General features: G+C 36.4%; 1 protein-coding gene across 7 annotated transcripts in view; it reads right to left on the bottom strand.

Moving 5' to 3' along the window:
• The window catches only part of UBR3 (ubiquitin protein ligase E3 component n-recognin 3), a 233,625-nt gene that overhangs the window by 119,570 nt on the left and 93,097 nt on the right, over window positions 1-20,958 (bottom strand). For all 7 annotated transcript variants that reach the window (XR_008381290.1, XM_053597855.1, XM_053597858.1 and 4 more), the window contains exons 18-21: window positions 19,289-19,430; window positions 15,013-15,109; window positions 6,606-6,747; window positions 341-445 (exon numbers count right to left, since the gene is read on the bottom strand). Coding sequence is in view for 6 of the 7 variants with exons in the window: in XM_053597855.1 (XP_053453830.1) it covers window positions 341-445; window positions 6,606-6,747; window positions 15,013-15,109; window positions 19,289-19,430 (486 nt within the window). In the remaining variant the exon portion in view is untranslated. The remainder of the gene's footprint in view (window positions 1-340; window positions 446-6,605; window positions 6,748-15,012; window positions 15,110-19,288; window positions 19,431-20,958) is intronic.

Below are 20,958 nucleotides of genomic sequence, written 5' to 3'. Positions count from 1 at the left end.
TAATCAATCAGTGACAGTGATGCAAAAGCTGTTTAGATATCAGAAGAAAAAAAGATAAAGTTACCTGCAGTCACTTTACTTTTTAGTGCAAACAAAAATGCACTACTTTTCTTAGATTAATTTTTATGACATAAACTATAAATTCAATAATCATATAATCAGAGTTTAATACATGACTAAAAGCTCTAAAAGACCATATTTGAAGATCAAAAAAGTCTTTTAACATGACATAATCAGCAAAGTTATGACATGTCTGGCATGGCAACGACTAGCTAGGGCCAGGTAGGGGCTACCCCCAATCTAAAAATTTTAAAATATAAGAAGCTGCCTTTCTACTTACCTCTTCATCTGATTCCTCTTCAGCAGAATTTTCAAGTCCTAATTCAATCAGATATAAAACCATGCAGAGTACATGTTCTGACAGATTTTGATGATCCATCAAAATCTTTAAAAAGGGAAGAAAATGCCTCATAATTATTTGTCAACAAAATGTATTTAATTTAAAAATCAAAAAGCATTTTAATGTTATAGATGAAAATAACAATCAAATATATAAAAATCAGATATGTAAGTAAAGCTATACCTTGGGGAAAAGACAACCTATCATTAGGTTTTCTCTAAAGATAACATAATACTTTAAGTAATACCTAAAATATCAGCTTACAGATTTTTTACAGGTTAACACATCAAATAACCCACTAATACCATTAACATAAATAATACCAAGGCCGGGTGCTGTGGCTCACGCCTGTAATCCCAGAACTCTGGGAGGCCAAGGCAGGCGGATCACTTGAGCTCAGGAATTCAAGACCAGCCTGAGTAATAGCAAGACCCAGTCTCTAAAAATAGGTGGGCATTGTGGTGAATGCCTGTAGTCCCAGCTACTCAGGAGGCTGAGGCAAGAGAATCACTTGAGCCCAAGAGTTTGAGGTTGCTGTGAGCTGTGACACCATGGCACTATTCAGAGCAACAAAGTGAGACTCTGTCTCAAAAAAAAAAAAACATAAATATACCAGTATCTAGTAAAATAATTAATAAGAATATTTTACATCATAATTTGCAGACATTTTTCTGACAAAAGATATCAGATGAATAAGATTAGATAACATAATTTATGCAAGTGTGCCTGGGAGTACAATACATGTTCATGGAACATTAATGTTCTTAAAATTTGTCTCTAAAATTAAAGCCCTGAGCATTTTCTGTGGCTGTATACATGTATATATGTCAGTGTGTGATTTATACGGATGAGAAAGGAAGAAGAGATGCAAGCAGTTAGTAAAGAGGCTTCTCAGAGGAAAATTCAATAAATCTGACCTTATATTATATGGCTTACACAATGAAGTCTTTTTTTTTTTAATTTTTTTTTTTTATTGTTGTTGGGGATACACAATGAAGTCTTACACACCTTACACAGGATTTCAGAGCTACCTACAGCAATCACGCCGTCAGACCAGAAGATACCTAAAATACCACAAGAAAAAGGTGGCCTGGCAGCTATCATCCTGTTGTAAGAACATTATCTGGCCAAATGACGAAAGGGAGACAAGGCAGAGGCTCTGTATGGAGTGGCAATTTCAGCAGTGGGTAAGACAGCAGAGAGTAAAAAAGAGGACAAGCTAAGCTGAACCTCCCAAAAACTGCCCAAAGGGCTGAAGAGACAGGGAAAGGAGGACTTAGCCACTTCAGATGTAATCTATTGTGACTAAAGAATCTTTCAATTTACTCATTCTAATTTTTTTCATCTACTGAGATGGCTTTTCCACTCATCTGTTGTGTGCCACAGAAGAGCATAGGCTTTCAAAATCTTTTAAAAACCTTAAGTTTAACACAAGTTCTGTCTATACTTCTTTGACCTTGATCAACAGACTGCAGCCTTAGTTTTCTCATTTCTAAAACTGGAATGATAATCCAAATTGTTGTGAGGATTAAATAAGTTGGTATCTATTGTTTGCTGGGTATAGGATTTAGCAATTGGTGTTCAACAAATAGTGTAAGTGGGTATTGCCAATGGTGTGACAAGCAGGAAGACACTGAAGGCTGAAGTCATCCTTTCTGATCCAGTTTTTTACAGAAAGAGAATCAAGGCTCAGCCACACACCAGCTAGTGTAAACAACGCCAGAATACAAACCACAGACTCCCTGGCCATCACCTATCATTACTAAGACTACTGACAATGTATTGCCAGCTAAATTCAAATAAATTTTGAATTGAAATCCTATAGCATTACAGCTCTAACTTAAAAAATAGGGAGGAACAAATCCTCTTGTAAGGTACTACAAGGAAAAAGAATAAACTAAAAATGATTTTTTTCCAGGGAGTTTTATTTTAACACATTCTGTAATGTTAAATATGGCAAGGGATAAAAGTGATTTCCTGGGCGGTGCCGGTGGCTCAAGGAGTAGGGCACCGATCCCATATGCCAGAGGTGGTGGGTTCAAACCCAGCCCCGGCCAAAAAAAAAAAAAAAAGTGATTTCCTGAAATTGATTTTTAGAAAGTTGACTTGCCAATGCAATGTCAATTAGAAAACTGTTTTTGGGGGTGGCGCCTGTGGCTCAGTGAGTAGGGCGCCGGCCCCATATGCCGAGGGTGGTGGGTTCAAACCCAGCCCCAGCCAAACTGCAACAACAACAACAAAAAAATAGCCGGGCATTGTGGCAGGCGCCTGTAGTCCCAGCTGCTCGGGAGGCTGAGGCAAGAGAATCGCGTAAGCCCAAGAGTTAGAGGTTGCTGTGAGCTGTGTGATGCCACGGCACTCTACCTGAGGGTGGTATGTGAGACTCTGTCTCTACAAAAAAAAAATAAATAAATAAAATAAGAAAACTGTTTTTGGTTGGTTTTTAGAGTCAGAGTCTCACTCTATCACCCAGGCTGAAGTGCAGCGGCCTCATCACAGCTCACTATAACCTCAGATTGCTGGGGTGAAGCAATCTTCCTGCCTCAGCCCCCCGCGTAGCTATAACTACAGGCATGCACCATTATGCTTGGCTAATTCTTCTAGTTTTTGTAGAGACAGAAGTCTTCTTGCTCAGGCTATTCTAGAACTCCTTGCCTCAAGTGATCCTCTTGCCTTGGCCTCCCAGTGCCAGCCAATGTTTTGAGAAATAGTTTTGCCCTGTCACCCAGGTTGAAGTATAGTGGTATAATCATAGCTCACTACAGCCTCACCTCCCCGGCTTCAGTAATCCTCCCACCTCAGCCTCCTGAGTAGCTGGGACTACAGACTTATGTCAATATGCCCAGCTAATTTTTAAATGTTTCCTAAAGAAAAGAGTCTTGCTATATTGTCCAACTAATCCAGAATTCCTGGCCTCAAGCAATCCTCCTGCCATGGCCTTCCAAACACTGAGATTACAGGTGGCAGACTTCACACCTGGCCCTAGAAAAGAATTTTTAATTATTATTATTATTGTTAAAGTCAAGAAAGCTATTATAAAGTTGAGATTTTTAAAATACTTTTATGATAGGACGGCACCTGTGGCTCAGTGGGTAGGGCGCCGGCCCCATATACCGAGGGTGGCGGGTTCAAACCCGGCCCCAGCCAAATTGCAACCAAAAAATACCGGGCGTTGTGGTGGGCGCCTGTAGTCCCAGCTACTCGGGAGGCTGAGGCAAGAGAATCGCTTAAGCCCAGGAGTTGGAGGTTGCTGTGAGCTGTGTGAGGGCCATACCAAGGGCCATAAAGTGAGACTCTGTCTCTACAAAACAAAAATAAATATATTTTTATGATAGCTGTGAAGCAACTAACATGTTGCCTTTTTATTCTTCATAAAATCTACTTTTACATTAAGCAATGAAAAAGTTGAAAAATACAACTTGAAAATAACTTGTATAAGTTATCTGCAATAAAGCTTCCAGAATTTTCATGAATTACTTGTTACTAATAACAGCACTCACCTTCACCATATGAACTAGTTATTAACCTCTAAAACTCAATTCTCTATCTCAGAAAAGGGGAACAATAACTGAACTTATACTAATAAAGATTTTTGCTAGAATTAAATAAAATAGTGCCTACAAGTATATATAAAGCATCTCAAACAAAATCTAGCACTAAGTAAACATTCAAAGAAGTTCCATTATTTGTAAAATAAATACAAACATCTTTCTAGCTTACTAGCTTTCTAGCTTTCTAGTAAGAAAAGCTATTCTATAGTTTCTGATAAAAAAGCACTTTAAATTATTTACTGAATAATCCTTTAAGAAATAATGAACGCCTGTAATCCCAGCACTGTGGGAGGCTGAGGAGGGAGAATCGCTTGAGCTCAGGAGTTCGAGACTCGCCTGAGCGACAGTGAGACCCCGACTCGTGAAAAAAATGGAAAAACCCAGCCGGGCGCCGCGGCGAGCGCCTGTAATCCCAGCGGCTTCCGGAGGCTGAGGCAGCGGGGTGCCTGCAGCCCGAGTCTGAGGTTGTGGTGAGCTACCACGCCCACTGCACTCTGCTCAGGGGCATAGGGTGGGACCCTGTCTCAACAAAAAAAAAAAAAAAAAAAAGTGAAGAAATAAAGAAATAATGAAAATAAACCTTTCAAGGTGTTTTTTGAGGCACTTGCCTAAAACCTTAACAGAAATAACTTTTGCAAGTAAAATTACAAACTGGCTATGGCTGGGGTTTAAAGGAAGGGAAGGAGAGAAATCTAAAAGTATTTATTGCATTACAACATCAGGAAAAAACTAAAATGTCTACTTAATGTATATTTCCTTAAATAATTAAAAAATATTTATATAGTAATTGGAAATTTGCATGATAAATATGTTTTTCCAAATTTCTTACAATTTTTTTTTTTTTAAGACAGAGTCTCATTATGTCACCCTCAGTAGAGTGCTGTGGTGTCACAACTAATAGCAATCTCAAACTCTTGGGCTCAAGAGATTCTCTTGCCTCAGCCTCCCAAGTAGCTGAGACTACAGGTGCCCACCACAATGCCTGGATATTTTTTTATTGCAGTTGTCATTGTTGTTTAGCTGGCCCAGAACAGGTTCGAACCTATCAACCTACATGTAAGCGGCTGGCACCATAACCACTGTGCTATGGGCACCGAGACAAATTTCTTCTAATTTTTAATTTTTTCAATTCTTATTAGGAAGAGGAACAATAGGTTTTCTTTGTACCTGATCACTAACATTTATGTGTATAGTTATTTTAGAGATGTTTATAGTTATTTTAGTTAATGAGTATAGTTTCTTTATCTTTCATCTTTTATCCAGGTTAGATCACAAAAATCCCTGTTTTATATATCTATATACTACATAATATTATGATACATACGATTTGGAGTACACAATTAATCTTCATCAAATAAATTAGTTGTATGTAAAAAGATCCAAGAATAAAATAAATTCTAGGTAACAGACAGTAAAAGCATCATCTTTTGAGTTCCTAAGATCTTTATCAAAAAGATTTTTGGGGGTGGTGCCTGTGGCTCAAAGCAGTAGGGCACCGGCCCCATATGCCCGAGGTGGCAGGTTCAAACCCAGCCCCGGCCAAAAACCTGCAAAAAAAAAAAACAAAACAAAACAAAAAGAATTTTTGGCCAGGCATGGTGGCTCATGTCTGTAATCCCAGCACTTTGGAAGGCCAAGGTGAGAGGATCACTTAAGGTCAAAAGTTCGAGACTAGTCTGAGTAGTCTCAGTAGGGAGACTGTCTCTACTTAAAACTAGAAAACACTAACTGGATATTGTGGCATGCATCTGTAGTCCTGCACCTGGGAGGGTGAGGCAGGAGGATCACTTAAGCCCAGGAGTTTGAGGTTACAATGAGCTATAATGAGGTCAATGCACTCTCACCCATGCAACAGAGCAAGACCCTCTCTCAAAAAATAAAAATAAAGGGCGGCGCCTGTGGCTCAGTGAGTAGGGCGCCAGCCCCATATGCCGAGGGTGGCGGGTTCAAACCCAGCCCCGGCCAAACTGCAACCAAAAAATAGCCGGGCGTTGTGGCGGGCGCCTGTAGTCCCAGCTGCTCGGGAGGCTGAGGCAGGAGAATCGCGTAAGCCCAAGAGTTAAGAGGTTGCTGTGAGCCGTGTGACGCCACGGCACTCTACCCGAGGGCGGTACAGTGAGACTCTGTCTCTACAAAAAAAAAAAATAAATAAAAAAAAAAATAAAAATAAAAATAAATTATGTGATGCTGCCACATAGAAATTCCACCCAAATCCTTCCATGTTACATTCCTGATCAAAGGAAACATTCCTGAAAAAAGGCAACAGAACCACCTCAATCTAAGGGTCATTGAGCTACCTATACAGCCGCCATTTCAGTAGGTTCTGAGGTTGTTCAGTCCCTGACTACATTCTATCCCTCCAATAGTTCTAAAACATTTCGCTTCTTATTCTACAGAAGCCATAAATAAATATTCCCTTCCACACCTGGATAAGATAAAAAGTTTCTCACAAAAAATGGTATAGCTATTACATTATTTTTAACTTGGATTTCAAACACATGTGATTATAACCTATCCTCATACATCTTAAATACATAAATACACTTTGCTTTATAAGTGGTACTTTTATGTAAATATTATCCTTTGGCACTTTCATTTGAAAATTATGAAAACAAATTCTAATCTACGTCTTTCTATTCAAATTACTACTGTACCTTGTAAAGCAGAGTGAATAGCACAATGTGTAAAGTTTTACAGTGCAAAAGTCTCATAAGACCTTTATAGCTAGGATGGAGTGATGTCCTTTTCTTATAGGGTGGCCAGGGATTTCCAGGGAATTTTCCACTCTGTTTTAAACTGAAAAAAAATACAACAAAACTAAAATTAGGTGGTAGACTCAAAATTAAGCTTTGGTTTAAATAGCAACTTATAGATATTAGTTTCTGTCACATTTTCTATGCAGTATTTTTTTTTTTTTTTTTTTTTTTGCAATTCTGGCCGGGGCCTGGGTTCGAACCTGCCACCTCCAGTATATGCGGCTAGTGCCCTACTCCTTTAGCCACAAGTGCCACCAAATGCAGTACTATTTTTAAATCAAATTGTTCAAAATGCCAAACAGATACCTATTCTCTATACAATGAATATTACTATTTCCTTTCTTATTAGATAAAGTTGAGTAGAAAAAGCTCAGCTGAAAACTAAAAAGAAGTATGAACTTTAAAATGCTAACAAAAAGTACAGAAAGAATACAAAGTACTCAGAAAAGAAATTTCCAGCTCTAATAATTTAGCAAAATAGATAACCTGAAAATTCTCCCATTACCAATGGCTGAAAATGCTGGATAAAATATAAAATATCTTTTGAATGCATTCTTGACCACATAAAAAAGAAAATGGAGTTCTAAGTATCAGGAAAAAAGAAGGCATTAACAAGAACTAACACTGTGTCAATGGTCTTGGGCAGGCAGGTCACGAGGTGCTGGGTTCATACAAGGCTCAGATGAAACTGAGATCCCACGTAAAGCTGAGACCACTGAAAGGCTTTACCCTAATGAAAGGGTAACCCAAAGGGAGAAATAAGAAGTTTATCTGTCCCTTCTCGGGTGGCTCCCCAGAATGATAATAATTATGCACTTCCTTATCTGCAGGGGACACATTCCAAGACCCCAGTGGATGCCCAAAATCGCAAATAATACCAAAGGCTATATACACTATGATTTTCCTATACATACATACCTACAATAAAGTTTAATTTATAAATTTGGCACAGTAAGAGATTAACGAGAATAGCTAATAATAAAGTAGGACAATTATCACAATATACTGTAATAAAAGTTAGGTGAATATAGATTCTCAAAATATGTTGTGTAGGCTCAGTGCCTGTAGCACAGTGGTTACAGCACCAGCCAGATACACCTAAGGTGGCAGGTTCGAGCCTGGCCTGGGCCAGCTAACCAACAATGACAACTGCAACAAAAAATAGCGGGGCATTGTGGCGGGCACCTGTGGTCCCAGCTGCCTGGGAGTCTGAGACAAGAGAATCGCTTGAGCCCAAGAATTTGAGGTTGCTGTGAGCTGTAACACCATGGCACTCTACCGAGGGTGACATGGTGAGACTGCCTCAAAAAAGAAAAAATATGTTGTGTAAAATGTATTTCGAGTTAAAACAAAAAGGAAAAAAAGAATCTTATTTTAGTCTCCCCTTTATCCACAGTTTCACTTTCTGCAGTTTGAATTATCTACAGTTAATTGTAGTCCAAAAATACTAAATGGAAAATTCCAGAAATAAACAATTCTGGAATAAATTAAGTTTTAAATTGCACTCGTTTAGGGTACTGTTATAATTGTTCTATTTTATTAATAGCTATTATTGCCAATCTCTTATTGTGTCTGAATTACAAATTAAAGTTTATCATAGGTACACAGGCATAGGAAAAAACACAGTACATACACCTATAGGATTTGACATTATCTGAGGTGTTAGCATCACACTGATCATCTTAAAACATCCTCCAAGGTGAGGGAAACTACTATACTTTATTCACTCTTTCCTTGTGGTGATGATGATAAAATGTCTGTGTGATAAGATGATGTTAGGTGAATGCTGTAGGTGTTATGACTTAGCATTACGGACTACTGATCTTCTTATGGTATGTCAGAAAGGATCAACTGCTTCAGATGTTTCCAGATCATCGGGCCATGACAATGTTGATGACTGGATGTCAGAAGCAGACAATGTCCTTAACTAATGAGCGAGGAGCATATACAGCTCAGAACACTGGACAAAGGAATGGTTCACCTCCCAGGTAGAACGGACCAGGATGACATGGGATTTTATCACAACACTAGAATGACGTGCAATTTAAAACTTACGAATAATATATTTTTGGAATCTTCCATTTAATATTTTTGGACAGCAGTTGACTGTAGGTAACTGAAACTATGGAAAGCCAAACTGCAGGTGGCAGATGGAGGACCAGTATTTTAGCAGACTCAGAACACAATACGCAAAATTTGAGAGATTTACACAGAGAAATTGACAAACGCACAACAGTATTAAAGGATATTAACATATTTCTATCAGAGAACACAAGAAAAACAAATTGGTACGATTTTTAACAACGCAATTAAGAAGCAATAGGGCAAGGGCGGCGCCTGTGGCTCAGTGAGTAGGGCGCCGGCCCCATATGCCGAGGGTGGCGGGTTCAAACCCAGCCCCGGCCAAACTGCAACAAAAAAATAGTCGGGTGCTGTGGCGGGCGCCTGTAGTCCCAGCTACTTGGGAGGCTGAGGCAAGAGAATCGCTTAAGCCCAGGAGCTGGAGGTTGCTGTGAGCTGTGTGATGCCACGGCACTCTACCAAGGGCCATAAAGTGAGACTCTGTCTCTACAAAAAAAAGAAAAAAAAAAAAAGAAGCAATAGGGCAAATACAAATAAAGAACATCCAGCAATTAGAGAATAGACATGATTTTTCAGTGCACTGAGAACATATAAAAATTGACTAGTAGCAGGATTCAGAGTAAATCTCAAGTATCAAAAGAATATACGGACCATAATCATTTGTTACATGGAAAACAAAACTAGAAACCAACTTTAAAAGATAACTAAAAACTCCCAACATGTAGACATTTTAAATTTCTATGCTCTTAGAAATTCAGAGGTCATTAAAAATCATAAAAAAAATTTTTAATTTAGAATCTAAACTATATAGGAAAAAATGTAGGATACAACTAAAGCAATACTTAGAAGGAAATACATAGCTTTAAATGCATACATGTCTTTTAAAATATCTAAACCTAAGAATCTAAATTATGATTAACAATATTTTATTATATATTTCAGTGTATTAACAGTTAATACTCTCAACACAAAGAAAAAATAAATATATTGAGGTAATGCATATCCCAATTACCCTGTTTGATCATCATGTGTACCTTAAACATAAATAAAATTAGGATACATCAACTTAAAAATTACAAGGAAAAAAACTAAAGCAAAATCTGTAACAATAAAAATGTAAAAGGAGTAATTAAAAATGAAAACCAAATAAACTAAATAACAAATAAGCATCCAAGAAAAGGAATAAGGAAAATCCAAACTAAACTGAAAGAAGATAATAAATAATAAAGGGAAAAAAGAATAAAACAGCAAACAAGGGGTGGGATGGGATAAAAACAACAAAATCCAATAGTTGGTTCTTAGAAAAAATAGTAAAACTAATAATCCTCTGATATGACTGATCAAGGATAAGAAACAGCAAAGACAAATAAGAACAAAAAGGCAGATAAGATTTTCTAATCATTGAGTATATACTAAAATTAGAACATTTCTTAGAAAAAATATAACTTAGTAATTTCTCTCAAGGAAAAATAAAAAGCCTAAGCAGGGCTACAAACATTTTAAAAAGAAAGTAGTAGTAAGTTACCAAGAAGAAAGAAAAGAAACTGACTCCACCTGAGTCAGGGAGGGAGGGAGTAAGGGAGCTACAATAAGGATTGGATGAAAACTGCCTCTCTATAGCTGTAACAGAATTCTAGCTGCAGACTCATCTCTGGAGAGGGTAAAACAGCAAGTATAATTAAGGGTATGAGGACAGGAGATTAAAATCATCATATGCATATCTGATTCAGAGACTGTAAGGTCTTGTCTCCTGTTCAGTTCACAGAATAATGGCAGCTAGACCATTACCTCCTGGGCAATATCTGAAGATACTTCTCTGAACAATCTGACCCAACCAAAGAAAAGATCTAACAAGACTAAAATAAAGGTTTCTACATTAAAGTTTAGAATCTACACACTCTATCTACATACTCGGATTCCTAATAACAAACAGAATTATAAGACTTCTAAGGAGTGCCTCTAACAAAGAAGTTAAAGCCTGAACAATAAAAAGTGCATCTTAGAGGAAAACAGATACTAGATATTACGTAGATGGGGGTGGGGTGGGGGGTGGGGGTGAGGGTTTCTTTAAAATTAAAAAAAAAAAAAAACCATCATTAACCTACCAGAGAAAAGAGCAACATGGATGATTCTTGAAGAAGATGTCACAAAATTGCATTTTTTTAAAATAATTTCTATATAATACCACAATGACAACATAAAAGTAAAATTATCAAAATGATCCCAATAGCCATGATGGAATATTTTAACTATTCTATTTCATTTAGCTTAGAAAATCAATTTTTAGTTTTATTTTGTTTCTTTGTTTGCTTTAAGCACTAACCCCTAAATATGCAGCACCTAGATTAATAAAGTGTTGCAAAATACAGATCATATATTTATTCAAGGCAGCAAGTAATACATCATTTTGACTGCTCTTTTCAAAAGTATTAATGGAATAATGCAAATGAAATGCTACATGACAGCAAAATTTTTTAAGTGACTCAAACTGACACCTAATTATTGACCAGTTTGAGACAAAAATGATACATAATAAACTCATACATCATACATTCAAACATGGGGCAGCAGCCATTAACCTTCAAAATGGAAGATTGCAAGCAACAGAAATACGAGAAATTATATAATAAAAAATTAACTTTCCAGTTGAATATCAAATAGCCACTGTATAAAATCAGCTTTATTCTTTGGAAATGGCCTAGACCACAGTTCCAACACTACCATTAACATATTTCACTGATCTTCTCTGGACTACATTATCCTCACGTATGTGCATAAAATATAATACTGAATAGAATGAATGGTTTTCCACCTACAGGTTTGCTTTTATTTTGTTGTTGTCTTATTTTTGTTTTCTTTTTAAGAGCTGAACTGCCCACTAAGGGGCATTTGGAAGGGAATGAGGGAAACAGGATGAGCTGCTTCTACTCTCTGAGGCCTTCTCTTGCTATTGCCCAAACTCCTCTTCCAGTGATGGCCCAGGAGGCACTGCTACAGAACCTGGACTAGCTCTTGAAGGCCTTTTTCAACATCTAAACATAACATAAAGCAAATGGCTTATTTTCACGTAACTCTCAGAACAAAAATGAAAAGAAATTCATTTTTCATTCATTTAACAAATACTTACTGGTTGCCTACAAAGTTCCTGACAACGAGCTAGATTATGAGGACACAATAGTTTTTTTTTTTTTTTTTTTTTTGTAGAGACAGAGTCTCTCTTTATGGCCCTCGGTAGAGTGCCGTGGCCTCACACAGCTCACAGCAACCTCCAATTCCTGGGCTGAAGCGATTCTCTTGCCTCAGCCTCCCAAGTAGGATACAATAGTTTTAATTTGTCCAATCATTTTCAAATGAAAGGTTTGTCAAAAATGCCTTTTTATTGTTTTCTTGCAGATAAAAAAGGATAATACCAGGCGGCACCTGTGGCTCAAAGAGGTGGGGTGCTGGCCCCATATACCGAGGTGATGGGTTCAAACCCAGCCCCAGCCAAAAACTCCAAAAAAAAAAAGATACCACCCAGTATAATCAGGTAAGCCACTTTTTGCCCCTTAAAACTAAAAAAAAAAAAAAAAAAAAAAAATGAAAATGATGAATAATCAATGAATCCTACAGTTTAGGGTAACCTTCCCACTTCTCTAATAAGAACTGACAGAGTCAACTATACAGTCTAATATACAACAAATAAAATATACTACATAAAGAATACAGATAGATGCTATTATTTCATATACAAAGTAAACGTCACACTTTATGGGGGCAAGACATGATTGCAAGAGGGACTTTACCTAACAATTGCAATCAGTGTAACTGGCTTATTGTACCCTCAATGAATCCCCAACAATAAAAAAAAAAAAAAAAAAAAAAATTTTAAGTTTTACACAGTAACCAACACATTTCTACATAGATATGAGATTTATTTTAAGTACATAAAATGTTATCGGATGAATCATTTGTACACAAAATTTCAAAGATTAATTTTAAAAAATTTAAAGGTTTTCATCTAAAGCTAAAGAGTATATTCATATGCCATCTATCATTACTGCTTTACTTGAGTAAACATTTCTTCTAAAACATTTTTAAACTGCTAAGAAATATCACAGCACCTCAGAAATATTTCTAAGAAACTATAAAGAAATCATACAGGAACTTAAAAGTCAAATTGAGGAAACGAAAGAATTAAGAAATACAGAACAAAATAGAAAAGCAAAAAAAAAAAAAAAGACAAAAAACAGCTCTGGGGATAAGATTTTATACAACTATATGAAGTAGTTATAAATCAAAATATGATATAGATTTAAACTGACACAAAATAGATTTGAAAACAAATACTTGCAAAGAGAAAAGGTGTTCTTATATGTCAGCATGGATCTAAACCAGATTAACCAACCTAGGCAATAATGACATTTGGGGAAACATAAATTTTACTTGAGAGGGCAGCAGACTTGGCCTTTATCATAAACAGATGTCTATAACAACCCTACCAGTCTTCAGACAATGCCAAAAATTGTCCCTAGAGGAGAACCACTGCTCTAAACAAAAAATAAAACTGTTCCAAGCTACATGAAAAGTCTGCTAAGTGAAAAATAAAAGAAACAATTCAATTTTTTTAACAGTACCTGGCATATAACAAGCACTCAATAAATGTATGTTGTTAAATAAAATTTCTCCTCTAAAATTCTTTACATTAATTATTTAATGAATCCTTGAAAGCTCTGAAAATTTTTGCCAAATTTCAGTCCAAATTTCTATCAGTTACAAAGTAAAAGAGAAGAATAAAATTGACTATATATTTAATTCTTACATAATCAAAATGACGAAACACCACCACCACCCTGAAAAAAAGGCAAAGCCACTTAAGACAACAATGTTTATAAAGTCTGCATTAGTTTTTCCAGGTAATGCTTCCTACCATTCATTTTTTTCAAATTTTCAACATTTATTTATTCAACAAATATATTCTGAATGTCTACTATGTGCCAGCACTTAGGTACTGAGATGTAAAAGAGAGAGACAAAACTCTCTTCCTATAAGCAGCTAAAAGTTTAACAAAAGCCTAACAGTAATCAAAGTATTTCAAAATCACATGAAAAGCATAAAAAGAGATGGCTAAGAGAGCAGAGAAAGAGAATCTCAGACCATATCTCCCCAAAGATTTAGAGAAAACAGGGAGAGATCCTGACAGCTGAGCTGGGTGGTTTTTTGTTTGTTTGTTTGTTTTTAAGTTGTTTTGTTTTGTTTGAGGGCAGGGAGTGCATGTTAAAATTCCACATAACAAACTTTCTTCAGATATCTGTGATGGACCTTCAACTCAACGTGCATCTACTACTGCAATGCCTCAGCAAAAGAAAAGTTTCAATTTCACCCAATATCTATAATTACATTGATATCACCTGGATAGTTTCTCACAATCAAAGACATTTCTTTCTTTTAAAATTTGTTTTTAAAATGTTTAAATTAAGCTTTAGAAAAGCACAAATAAAGACAATATGCTATGATTTTCAACAATATAAGTTAACAACTAAGATTTTAAAGAGGTGGAAAATACATTTAAAAATAGTCCACAACTTGGGCGGCGCCTGTGGCTCAGCGGGTAGGGCGCCGGTCCCATATGCCGGAGGTGGCGGGTTCAAACCCAGCCCCGGCCAAATTAAAAAAAAATAGTCCACAACTTAACAATAACAAAAAATCAAATTCATTTAAAAATATATCCTTCAAAACTTTTAATTTCTGCAGTCTTCAACATTATAAACTACTTTGTTAAATGCTTACAAGTAAAATTCATTTTGCTTTGGCTATTTTCTCAGTTGTCAAGAACAAAACAATATTTTCACACTTTTTAATAGACACCCATCACCATTTCTCATGTCACGCAATTTTATTCTCTTACTTTGTGCCTCCTCTACTGGTTCAAAAATAGAACAACACAAAACCAAGCCTTTAATTCCATTGATCAAAATGCAACTAAATAAGTCTCTATTTTTTGATTTAGAGATCACGTTCCGTAAAAATTATTTCTATCAGATTAACATCAAATTTTGGACAAAGATCTGGAGAATATAAATCTCAGCCAGATTATTTTTTTAAACCTTTAAATATTACTTTCGACTCTAAAGATTCAGAGTATACTTTAACAAGAGCATATCAGACTTGCGTTGTAATTGAAGTTTTTCTACATAAATACAAAACATTCCATGATGGAAGTAATCAACTTGATAGGACTTACAATGCAGTGTATCTGTCCATTGCAGACTGTACATCTCTACGATAAACTGTTCGAAGAATGACCATGACAGGGTCAAACTCCTGATCCCAAACTTCAGCTATTATTCAAAAGAAAGTAGAAACAGAATATTCATGTCTAAGGAATAAAGTCAATCTTTAATGATGCATTAAATTTGTTAAATACATTTTAAATTTAAAAGATGGAATAGTTTAATTTGATTACAGTATTTGCCATACTGAGTCTGATGTCATGACATTTTCTAAGTCGAAAATCAAAAAATTTCATCTTCAGAAACATTCTCTTAATGTCAGCGAACAATAGTGAGCAAAAGTCTTTTAATATAATAATGTTTCATCAGAAAAGTTTACTTCATTGTGGTTCTTTGTAAGGTGCCAATTAGAAACTAAGAAACACCTTTAAAAGTATTCAAAGGTAAAAACATAAAAACTAGATTAACAAAATTAATGAGTTGTTAATTTTCAAGAATCTCATTTTATAAATCTTTTTTGTTTATAAAAGATTTTCTGCTTCTCAGGCGGTGCCTGTGGCTCAGTGAGTAGAGCACCAGCCCCACATAACAAGGGTGGCAGGTTCAAACCCAGTTCTGGCCAAACTGCGACAAAAAATAGCTGGGCGTTGTGGTGGGGGCCTATAGTCCCAGCTGAGGCTGAGGCAAGAGAATCACCTAAGCCCAAGAGATGGAGGTTGCTGTGAACTGTGACACCACCGTACTCTACCAAGGGTGACAAAGTGAGACTCTGCCTCTAAAAAAAAAAGTTAAGAAAAAAGATTTTCTGCTTCTCTGCTAAAATTGATCATTGGTCTCCTTACCTTCTCCATGTTAGGAACAACTATCCTACGTGTGATATGTGTATAACTGGTGGTACAAAAGATAATTTTAAGTATTACATATATAAAGCTTTTTATTTTAATAATTACATAATTTTTAATGTGTATTAGAAAATTGTAAGTTGCAAAAAAAACATGATACTTCGCTAATAATCATGCTTAGGAAGAGGTGAAAGTTTTGTTTTTGTTTTTTGTTTTAGAGACAGAGTTTCACTTTGCCGCCCTCCGTAGAGTGTCATAGCATCACAGCTCACAGCAATCTCCAGCTCTTGGGCTTAGGCAAGTCTCTTGCCTCAGCCTCCCAGGGAGCTGGGACTACAGGCGCCCACTACAACACCCGGCTATTTTTTTGTTGCAATTTGGCCGGGGCCAGGTTTGAACCCACCACCCTCGGTATATGGGGCCAGCGCCCTATTCACTGAGCCGTAGGTGCCACCCTATTTTGTTTTGTTTTGTTTTTTAAATTAACACATTTAAGAAAATACTGGACCAGACACATTGGTTCATGCCTGTAATCCCAGCACTTTGAGAGGCCAGATTGCTTGAGGCCAGGAATTCAAGACCAACGTGGGCAACAGAGCAAGATTTCTTCTCTACAAAGAAATAGAAAAATCAGCCAGACATGGTGGCACACACTGGTAGTCCCAGCTACTCTCCAGGGGTCCTCAAACTACGGCCCACGGGCCACATGAGACGGTGTAATTGTATTTGTTCCCGTTTTGTTTTTTTACTTCAAAATAAGATATGTGCAGTGTGCATAGGAATTTGTTCATAGTTGTTTGTTTTTTTAACTATAGTCCAGCCCTCCAACTGTCGGAGGGACAGTGAACTGGCCCCCTATTTAAAAAGTTTGAGCACCTCTGCTGCTAGACTAAGGCAAGAGGATTCCATAAACTTAGAAGTTTAAGACTGAAGACAACTGTGATGAAACTACTGCACTCCAGCCTTGGTGAAAGAGTGAGACCCTATCTCTAAAAGAAAAAGAATAGAAAATACTAAAATACTAAGCATATATTTAGACGTAGCAAAAGTCTAAAAGGTAAGCTGAGAAGAATAACTTTAGAAACCATTGCCTTAAGAGTATCTCTTTCCGGGCAGTGCCTGAGGCTCAGTCAGTAGGGCGCTGGCCCCATATACCGAGGGTGGCGGCCCCGGCCAAACTGCAACCAAAAAATAGCCAGGCGTTGTGGCGGGCGCCTGTAGTCCCAGCTACTTGGGAGGCTGAGGCAGGAGAATCGCTTAAGCCCAGGAGTTGGAGGTTGCTGTGAGCTGTGTGAGGCCACGGCACTCTACCGAGGGCCATAAAGTGAGACTCTGTCTCTACAAAAAAAAAAAAAAAAAAGAGTATCTCTTTCCTAGATTTTTTTTCTCCTTTCATTCTCTCTAGCAAAATTCTTAATATTTGAAAACATAATAAGAAGTGTAAACCACCCCTTACATATTCCCTATAAATTCAACTTTCTTGTGCAAGAAACTGTCAACAATTGTACCTATTTTCACATAACAGCATACTCATCTTGAAATATCATAAATATGACTTTAAATCCTTCAGACAGTCTTTCACAAAGGCCTTATTTTTTCTATTATCATGTATAGTCCTTCACTTTAACGATCATTATTTTGTACAATTAAAATGCCAATGTTTTTATTAAAATTGTAGAAGGTTAACAATAGAAGAAAATTTGATGATTAATTAGTCCAATGGGCTTCAGTGTTTCATGGAGCTGAATGTCCACCCAGGTATAACAGGGGCCACTATGGGACAAACAGATGGAAGAACAGAGGAGAGTAGGCCAGCTTTTATTGACTTTGTATTAAAAAATCACTTAAGGCGGGCGGCGCCTGTGGCTCAGTCAGTAAGGCGCCGGCCCCATATACCGAGGGTGGCGGGTTCAAACCCGGCCCCGGCCAAACTGCAACCAAAAAATAGCCAGGCGTTGTGGCGGGCGCCTGTGGTCCCAGCTGCTTGGGAGGCTGAGGCAAAATAATCACTTAAGCCCAGGAGTTGGAGGTTGCTGTGAGCTGTGTGACACCACGGCAGTCTACCGAGGGCCATAGAGTGAGACTCTGTCTCTACAAAAAAAATAAATAAATAAAATAAAATAAAAAAATCACTTAAGGCTTAGTTCTCTGAAACCAAAAGCTTGTGTCAATCACTTTTTAAAAATGTAAAAAACATTCATCTATTCCAATTCTCTCACTTTACAGATAAGAAGCCAAATCCAAAGATAAAAACCTAATTATCCAAAGCATAACTAGCTAATACAATTCAGTAGTGTATGTGAATGTGACACTCAATTACTTGGTTCTAATCTCCAACGCCCAGTATTCCATCTCAGTGTCTCAATCTCTACTGTTTACAACAATCACCTACAGAGCTTGTTTAAAAAGTAGATTCCCAGATTCCATCCACAAATTCTGATGAGAGCAGAAAGAGAAGAGACACAAAAACTTGCATTTTTGGTAAGTACCACAAATGAGTCAGATAGAGGTAGCTCCCATATCACATTTTAATAAACACTGCACTGTACCAGAATACAACTCTATTCCGAAGTTCATTTGAATTTTATAACAAAGTGTTCTCTGCAATAAAGAAATACTGTACTTTTCCTTTAATAAAATACACTTCAATCAGAGATGCTGGATTGTTCTTGCTACTTGTAAACTCCCTGAAAAACTCTAAAGGCTTTTCTGCTGTGTTTCACAAAATACAGCACTATGCATGCTATTGACAACTTTGAAATGGGCACTGGACTTTTCATTTAGACAATGAGTGTTTAGAGAGTCAAGAAGCATGTGACTGCTAACTGCTACTCCAAACTTTTAACATAGGTAAGTGAAAATCTGGTAATTAAAAGAAAAACTCTGGATAAAAAATTCACTAGTTCTGGCTATCATCAAGCATATCATCATGAATCTAAGGGAAAATCTTAGAAAACCAAACATCCACTTAAAGAAAAGATTCCCATGCATTCACGGAGGTTCAAAATATAAGTACTATTAGCATTCTACACAGACTTTAAACTATTCTTAGTTAAAATTTGGTAGTGAGAACTGTTTCAAAATCAAATTCTGAAAGCAAATGCATTTAAAATGTTCTCAAATATATATTTTGTTTTATAATTTCAGATTCATGTATGGTAAAATCAAGTAGAATTCATAAAAATTCATAAAAATCAAGTAGAATTCATACATAAAATTACTTTTATAATTTAGAGTCATCTAAGAAGCTTTATTATTACATAAAACCACAGATACATAAAGAAATGGAAACAGTATCACTGCTTACCATTAAAAACATACATGAGAAAGCTGAGATAAAATCAAAGTTCATTGAATAAAAGGTAAATATTTTCTCTCAGTACACACAAAGTCACCTTCAGAAAATTGATATTTGAAAAGAGTATATTTATGTATATAAACGTACCTTTGGGAGTATACATGCCTTGTTGCATAGAACCTCCAGGTTCAAAAACAGGAGCCTTAAAATCAGCTACAGCTGATAAAACTGATTCAAAGCTGTAACTACCTGGAATAATGCCACTTTTGGGATTAGGATTTTCTGGAATATGATGTATGGGTCAAGAAAAAAAACATTAATGGCAAAAAGCCAGTTTCATAGGCTTTAGAAGGTACTCTATGATTTACCTATAAAAACCACAGACATAGTAATTGGCTGTAATATCTAAAGGTGGCCACAAGAGGGCTATATCATACAACAGTTTGATAATAACTTTTAATTGTGATTCTTTAAAATTTTATAATCTAGGACCCTACTAATTGTATACTGTAGTAGCTCCTAGGTATATTTCTAAAACAAATTCATCAAATTTCAGAAAATGAGGGGAAAAGGTTTTTTAATTGATCTTCAATTTCATCATTTTGTAAATAATGTTATACCTTTCATTTAAAAAAAAGAATATGCTAAAAATTAGCCATGATTTTTATAAGCAAATATTATTTTAAAAAAAAAACACAAAATTAAATCCCCAAAGATGTCTGATGCAGGGGTTCACACCTGTAATACCACTTTGGGAGGCCAAACTGGGAGGATCACTTGAGGCCAGGAGTTTAAAACCAGCCTGGGCAACATAGCGAGATCCCCATCTCTATAAAAAATAATTTTTTAATTATCTGAGTGTAGTGGCACATGCCTGTGTTCCCAGCTACTTAGCAGGCTAAGGCAGGAGGATCACTTGAGGCCAGGATCTTATGGCTGCAGTAATGATCATGTCATTGCACTCCTGCCTGGGCAACAGAGCAAGACCCCACCTCTTAAAAAAAAAAAAAAAAGAAGAAAGATTAGTATATCCCCAAAGAAAAAGATGCTAAGCAAGATTGAGCAAAGAAGGAAAGCAGCAAACCACAAAAGATTCTCTCTCTCCCATTTGTTTTCACATTTAAGGGACAAAATGTGTCTGCTGTATAACATCAATGATACACAGTCTATAATGACAAAAGAAAACCATCAGACAATATCAAATTGATGCTGCTTATAAAAATCTTCACCGTTGTCAAACAGGCATTCTAATAGAAGTTATTTCACGAAACCCAGAATTTCAGCCATTTCTTCCAAACACAGTCATAAGATACACATACTGAATTTAGTCATATATTTTCATCACAACATAAGACAGCAAGAGTTGAGGGCACTGGAACACACCTATAGTTCCAACTACTCAGGAGGCTAAAAAGGGAGGATCACTTGAGCCTAGACATTTGAGGCTAGCTTAGGCAACACAGTGAGCCCTTGTCTATTAAAAAAAAAAAAAAAAACAAATGTAGAATATAACTGTCTTAACACAATAACTAAGAAAATGCCAGGAAGGCTACATTAACCAGTTTGATGAAAATATTTCAAATTGTATATAAAACCAGTGCATGGTGCCCCATGATTGCATTAATGTGCACAGCTATGATTTAATAAAAAAATTAAAAAAACAAATGAAACACAAAAATAAAAACCATGATAATCATTGCCTAAAATTTCATTAACTAAAAATAAGGTTCCCACTGTACATTGTCCTATACGAAGAACTACAGTCCCCAGTTTGGAGACAGTAATTTATAAACTTGGGAATTCTTTAAAATTGCATT

This window comes from Nycticebus coucang, chromosome 7 (assembly GCF_027406575.1).
Source record: "Nycticebus coucang isolate mNycCou1 chromosome 7, mNycCou1.pri, whole genome shotgun sequence".
Classification (NCBI taxonomy): domain Eukaryota; kingdom Metazoa; phylum Chordata; class Mammalia; order Primates; family Lorisidae; genus Nycticebus; species Nycticebus coucang.
The sequence above is the reverse complement of the archived record's forward strand: the minus strand, read 5'-3'. Positions and strand labels throughout refer to the sequence as shown.